Genomic DNA, 6,942 nt, shown 5'->3' with positions numbered 1-6,942 from the left:
CCAAGAGAGCAGACAAGAGCATCAGCAGCATACTGAGAAGAGCTGACAAGGATAATATCATCGACATATACCAAAAGATACATAGTGACTTCTGGCTTCTGTAGAAGAAATAACGAAGTGTCAGCAGTAGACGGCACAAACCCATGAGCACGAAGGGCAGAGGCAAGGCGGGCATGCCAGGCACGAGGATCTTGCTTCAAACCATATAGTGCTTTGGAAAGACGACAGATATAGTCAGGACGATCAGGATCAGAGAAACCAGGCGGCTGTTTCATATAAACCTCTTCCTCCAAAAATCCATGTAGAAAAGCATTCTGCACATCAAGTTGACGAAGTGACCAACCACGAGAAACAGCAATGGAGAGAAGAAGCCGAATAGTGGTAGGCTTGACGACAGGACTGAAGGTGTCCTCATAGTCAAGACCATGACGCTGCCGAAAACCGCGAGCAACAAGTCGCGCTTTGTAACGCTCAATAGATCCATCCGAATGCTTCTTCACTTTGAATACCCATTTTGAGTCAATAACATTTACCCGTGGTGGTGGAGGAACGAGAGTCCATGTCTTGTTACGAAGAAGAGCATGAAACTCCTGCTCCATAGCCTCTCGCCAATGTGGAATGCGCAGGGCAGCCTGATATGAGCGAGGCTCAAAAGATGGATCCGCAACAGCAGCAGCCAAACAAGCAGCCAACCAAGCAACCGTACCATCCTTACGTTCCTTAGGTTTGAAAATGCCACTGCGACTGCGTGTATGTGGTCGGGACACAGGAACCACCGAGGTCGACGGAGCAGCCTGCAACGGGCTGGAGGACGGCGACGTTGACGAGTCAGCCGGTGACGAGGAGCCAGTCACGGTAGCCTCGGACTCGGTTGGCGAAGAAGGCCGACCCACCGGCGAAACCGGCAGAGCAGACGAAGCAGCTGGCGACTCCGGCATCACAGACCGGGCCGATGGCGAGCTCGGCATAGTGGGCCGTGGCGCGGCCGGTGTCGCGGGCCGATCCGCTGATGAAGGCGACGTGAGGACCCGAGCCGCGGGCGAAGACGACGTGACGGGCCGAGCCGCAGGCGAAGACGGCGTGACGGGCCGAGCCGCGGGCGACTCGGCGGCCGCTGGTGAAACGGACCGAGCAGTGGAGATGCTCGGCGCGACGGGCTCGTCGGGTGACCATGCATGGGCACGCGAATCGATGCCATGCAACATAGGGCGATCGACGTGCCCACCAGAAGACGACGATGATGATGGTGAATCCTCCAACAGCTCCAAACGAGCTCCACGTCCGGTTCCTGCACCATGGTTAGGTAACAGCAAAGGAGAGTATGCAACATCATCAAATTGGTCAGAAGCAACAGAGGATGAATGCAGGGATGGTGGTTCGACAGTGGACACGGGAAGGTTGGCAAAGGGAAAAACATGCTCATCAAACACGACGTCCCGAGATATATAGACACGATTAGTGGGAACATGAAGACATTTGTAACCTTTATGAAGAGAGCTATAGCCAAGAAAAACACACTTCTTAGAACGAAACTCAAGCTTGCGCTTGTTATATGGACGAAGATGCGGCCAGCAAGCACACCCAAATACCTTGAGAAAGGTATAATCAGGTTGTTCATTAAGGAGAACCTCAATGGGAGTCTTCATGTTTAAAACACGAGTAGGAGTACGGTTGATGAGAAAGCATGCAGTGGTGAAAGCATCACTCCAAAACCGAAACGGAACAGATGCATGGGCCAAAAGAGTAAGACCAGCTTCAACAATATGACGATGCTTACGTTCGACTGAACCATTCTGCTGATGTGTATGTGGACATGCTAAACGATGAGCTATCCCAAGCGACTGAAAGAAAGAGTTGAGGTTGCGATACTCGCCCCCCCCCCCCCAGTCTGACTGGACATGAACAATTTTGTGCTTGAGAAGACGTTCAACATGTTTTTGAAACTGAACAAAAATATCAAACACATCAGATTTGCGTTTAATAAGGTAAAGCCAGGTAAAGCGACTATAAGCATCAACGAAACTGATATAGTAATTATGACCACTGACAGAAGTCTGAGCAGGACCCCATACATCTGAAAACACAAGTTCTAAAGGATGTTTCACCTCACGACTGGACTCCGAAAAAGGAAGTTGATGACTCTTCCCCTGCTGACAAGCATCACACACTGCTACATCTTTATGACTAGACAAACTAGGAAGCTCATGACGACGCAAAATATGACGGACAATAGGTCTGGCCGGGTGACCAAGACGAGCATGCCACTGTGACGGAGAGACCCGAACTCCACTGAAAACACGAGCGACACCAGGATGCTCCAGACGGTAGAGGCCCTGGCACAACCGCCCACTAAGAAGAATGTCCCTCGTGCCCCGGTCCTTAATAAAAAGATCAAAATGGTGAAATTCACAAAGCACATTATTATCACGTGTGAGTTTAGGAACTGACATAGTCTAACACCCACCCACCTGCAAAAATATCTCTCGGTTGCTGCTGGTTCATGCCGGGCCTGGCAGCGGCAGGCGCCAGCCAGAGCGCACGGCCGATCGAACTACGCGACTACGTGTGCAGCGGCGACGCCACGCGGTGGCCGCATCCCGTGCAACGTTTGCCGCGCGGATGATGGCAACGGTTGTCCGGGTCCGGTCGAGAGCGAGCGTCTGCGTCGCGGTTGTGCCGTCTGCCTTTCTCGGTTGGCGCTCGCGGTCGGGCCAGGCAACGTCCGTGGCCTTCACACCCTGCCTCCCTCCTCTGCGTGCACATGGCGTGCCCTGCCCCTGCCCTGTATACCACTCAAGCTCCATGCATGCATGCATGCAGCGCGACGCAGGGGTCCTCATCAACCCCCGTCGCCTCACAGCTCGTCATAGAGTAGCTCCCAGCTAGGCGGTGTCCTTTCTTCTTGGACTTGGACCGGAGGAGCTTGGAGATAGCCGGCGCCCATGTGCAGATTTGCGTTCAAGTCTTTGGAGAGTGAATGCTGCCTCGCCTATTGGTACGGTAGTGTAGTTAACTCGCTAACAAGTACGTACATCCTGCAGAAACTAAAACGGACGATCTGAGCTGTGGTCGTGTTGACAACGCATGTGCTATGCATACAGAAATTAGACCAGCTGCATATAAAAACGGAAGAAAATAAAAATCTCCAGCTCCAATACCGTTTATTCCCCGGTGCATTTCACATCTGTTCAAACCTGGAAGCATATAAAGGGGAACCAACCAAGAGGTCGCCGCGGAAATTCCCAAATGCACAAGAATGACAGGCACATGCGAATGAATAATGGAGAGAGAGGCTAGCCTAGCTAACGAGTACGTACCTGTCACCTGTACTGATGTAGTACGATGGCTCATGTTTTGGTCATTTCCGGTTAGCGGCTTCTTGACACAATGATTCCGGGGTACTAATTCCAGAATTAGTTGCTTCTAAGTGCACGCAAAGTTGTACTAATAGCACAGTAATGTACAGTACTAGCAAAGATGGTGTCCTAAATCTTTCAAGGTAGGAGTATCATGTTCGCTGTGAGCCCAGCCACAGTAACTGTGGGCGCAGCTGTCAGCCGCGCCGGCGTTCTTGGCCAAGATTTCTCCTCGCTGCACATGGGACGGGTCGACGGGACAGTGCCAATGCCAGTGCCAGTGTCCATTCATTCCAGAGAAAAGGTCTTTTTCTCTTTTCTTGGTGGCAATATGCCAATATCAAACAGAAATGCGTGGACAGTGGTCGAACAAAGAAGAAAATCTGAGAGGGAATGCGCCCGCATATCTCTCCATTGATTGGGAGGTATTGAATGAATTTTGTTTCTGTGTATATATCTTGCTGGTTTTATTCAAGGCCACCGGTTTGTCATGTCGCCGTCAATCAAAAAGTAGCTTGATTTAGCAAAGTCTTGCGTGCACATAACGAAATCTTGATTGACTCTCTGGAATGTAATCTAACTTTTCTCGTGATGCCATTTGTTTTCGAAAAATGTGATGACTGGTTCTCACAAGTCGTATGTGTGATGCAAGGAGAACTGTAGTAACAGTAACAAAAAGAAAGAGCATTGTTCTGTCCGATTTCTCCAATTCCTGCTCTACATTGTCATCTCGTCCCTTTCGTTGCATTTGGCCGGAGCATATACTCGAGGGCTCGAGGCAGTTATCGGTTCAAGCAATAAACTTTTCTTCAAAGTCCTGGAAAATCCATGGATTGATGGACACAGACTATATGGCTGTGTATGCAGTCAGCTATCTACTGAACCTGAACACAAAACCCAGATGTTCTGGCAAGCAGTTCTGAAGGCAATGCCCCGAGTAGTTTAGTAGTAGTACTACCAAATGCTCAATCATAGCAATACATCATTGCATTCCATGACAGGTTGCCTGAACTGTTAGAGGTAGCTGGAGATCCATGGAAGTGCATTACATTCTACACCACCAGATCTTGGAGCAAACTTTTGCAGTAGCAAAATCACCCATTTCACTCACATGAGGCGAACCTTGCGGCTTACATGATGTGGTATCAAGACCTCGATGTCTCTAGCAAAAGAAGAGGAAGAAGAAGCTCCATTGCAGCTACCAGAACTAGATCTAGAGCTAGCTAGAAGAACACTCAGAAGAAGAAGAAAAATTACAGCCCAAATTCCCGCAAGACAGCAGGTCCTAAAATTGCTGAGCTGCAGTAGAAAAGGCGGCGGAATCCCCGTCCTACCCTCCACCAACCTCCCTATGTACTGCATCCACGCAGGGGCAGATCGGTCAGAACGCAGCAGCTGGCATTTTGCTCTGCTGGTTCACCGATTTGCCTTTGCCAGGGGGCTAATCTTCCATCACGCCCGCCATGGCAGCCGAACGAGGAGGGTGAGACGGGGAAGACGGGCCAGATGGCTAGTAGTAGAGCGCGGAGTCGTCGTCGTCGGTGGCCTGGCAGCCGGGGTCGGAGAGGCCGACGAGCAGGCGGCGGAAGTCGGCGACGGCGCAGGGGATCCGGAGAGCACCCGGGTGGCCGTAGCCGTACTCCTGCGCGGCGCGCCGGAGCAGGGCCTTGAACGCCGGCTGGCCCAGGAGCTCGGCCCGCACGGCGAAGCGCTCCACGGGGCCGCCCTCCTCGCCCACGCACACCGGCACGTGCCCCTCCGGCACCCGCGCGCCGCGGCCGAGCCTTCGCGCGCCGAAGAACGAGGAGGACGAAGATGAAGCCGTGGAGGAGGCCTTCGCCGCGGAGTCGGGCCGGAGCGGCTGGTACGCGGCGGCTGCGCAGGCGTCGGCCGCGGCCACGCGGGACAGCCGTCTGAGCAGGCGCTTCATGCTGCCGTTGCTTCGGTTGACTCCCGAGACCTCGAGGCTTGGAAGCGGAGGCCGCGAGGCGGCGGCGGTGGCTAGTTCTTGGCGAGGGACGACACAAGAGTTGAGAGGATACAAGGCGTTTGTACTGAGGCGGCCATGGTGGCTCGTTATATAGCGGGAGAGCTGGAAGTTGTGCGTTGCACAGGTCCTCTTGTGCCATTATTTTTCTCGGTTTGTAGTATTTACAAATTCTTTGCTCGGAATGGAATGTGGCACCGGGTTACTTGCCTCCTTTTAAAATTCTGCCCCATTTCATACTAAATGGACACAGACTTGGCGAATACGAATACGTAACTGGTTACATTGGTTAAAGTAGACAAGAAAATGCGCCATGAATAACGCCTTGTTCCAGCATAAAATAACGACAAACGGTTGTATTATACTCCCTCTGTACATATAAAGGAGTATTTTCAAACAGTAGCAGTATTCTATGTTTCATGTTTCTGGTGGATTCTTTACCAGTTACCGCGGTACCACCCCACTACTGAACTTGCCATTTAGTAGGAACAACAAAGTTGTGCTAGAAAATGAAGTGAGCTGTTATTTCGTTGAACTAGAATATACACATAAAAATGTCTTAGCCTCATGTGATTAGACAGCAAGTGCTTTTATTATTCAGTGATCATGTTAGAGCTAGTAATTAGACCATGGTGAGTGTAGCCATATGTGTGTGTGCATAGCAAGGGCTGGCAGGCAGGGACTTCTTTTTTCTTTTAAGGCAAGCACCAAGCAGAGAGAGAATTGAATGGGCTGGCGAGGTACAAGTGCGGGTACAGTTGGGGTACCCGGCGGGTACAAGCGGCAAGAAGCCGGTGGGGTGGGCCCGGCAGCGCCTTAAACCCGCACCCGGTTTAGCTCCGACCGATCGGATTGATTCGGGCTCGCGCCGGGACCGACCCGTCCGGCCTGTTCCGTAGTCCCTTTCGTACGGCCCTCGTGGAGGTGAGAGAGTGAGGAGGTTAGCGAGATTTAGCTGTCAACAAGGAGCCCACCTACTGACCTGGCACATGGAGGAGAGAGAGATAGAGAGAGAGACAAAGCAAGTGAATATAGAACAATTTGAAAGAAGAGAGAGAGAGAGTGAGAATCAAGTGATTGTACTACTAGAGTGTTACTGTTGTCAATCCGTGGCAGTAGTATCATCTTTTGGCACCTGGATTTTCTCAGTGATACTCCGTAGCTCCGGCAAAGTTTGATTTTCTCTATACACAAATGGTAGAGACTCTAGAAATGCGTACCATCCCATAGATTTTAAGAAAAGGACCATGCTACTACTAGCATGTTAGGTGTGGCGTGTCCCTAGACTACTAGGGTGTAGCATATGCACGCGCGCACTATTCCTGTACCGGACGCTAGCAAGCTAGGCGAAACATTTTCACGTGGAGTCGGAGACCAGCACGCATGCGTGCAGATATCTTCCTATCTTCAGCATCGCTCGAACCAGAGGAGCACTGCACTGTGCGTGATGCCGGATAGTGGCGGAGCACGCAGATACGTACGCGTCCCGGCCGTGGAGCGGCAAACGCACACATCAACAGTGTCTCCCGCATTTTGGAGGTGTCTTTTCCGGAAGCGGCGCGGCATGGCGTTAGGCCGCCGGGAGATTCGACCGATCGT

The 6,942-nt window shown here is 51.7% G+C and overlaps 1 protein-coding gene across 1 annotated transcript; it reads right to left on the bottom strand.

Moving 5' to 3' along the window:
* Nucleotides 1-4,276: 4,276 nt before the first annotated feature.
* LOC119335488 (auxin-responsive protein SAUR71-like) lies at nucleotides 4,277-5,387 on the bottom strand. Its single transcript, XM_037607607.1, has one exon. It carries the CDS (start codon nucleotides 5,284-5,286, stop codon nucleotides 4,867-4,869), a length of 420 nt encoding a protein of 139 aa, XP_037463504.1. The 5' UTR covers nucleotides 5,287-5,387; the 3' UTR covers nucleotides 4,277-4,866.
* Between the last annotated feature and the right edge of the window lie 1,555 nt (nucleotides 5,388-6,942).

Source organism: Triticum dicoccoides, chromosome 7B (assembly GCF_002162155.2).
Source record: "Triticum dicoccoides isolate Atlit2015 ecotype Zavitan chromosome 7B, WEW_v2.0, whole genome shotgun sequence".
In the NCBI taxonomy this organism is placed as follows: domain Eukaryota; kingdom Viridiplantae; phylum Streptophyta; class Magnoliopsida; order Poales; family Poaceae; genus Triticum; species Triticum dicoccoides.
Note: the sequence above shows the minus strand (reverse complement) of the source record. Positions and strands in the feature narration are given on the sequence as shown.

Bases quoted from the DNA above. Each gene is read 5' to 3' on its own strand.
- LOC119335488 (XM_037607607.1), bottom strand. From the start codon at position 5,286: ATGAAGCGCCTGCTCAGACGGCTGTCCCGCGTGGCCGCGGCCGACGCC.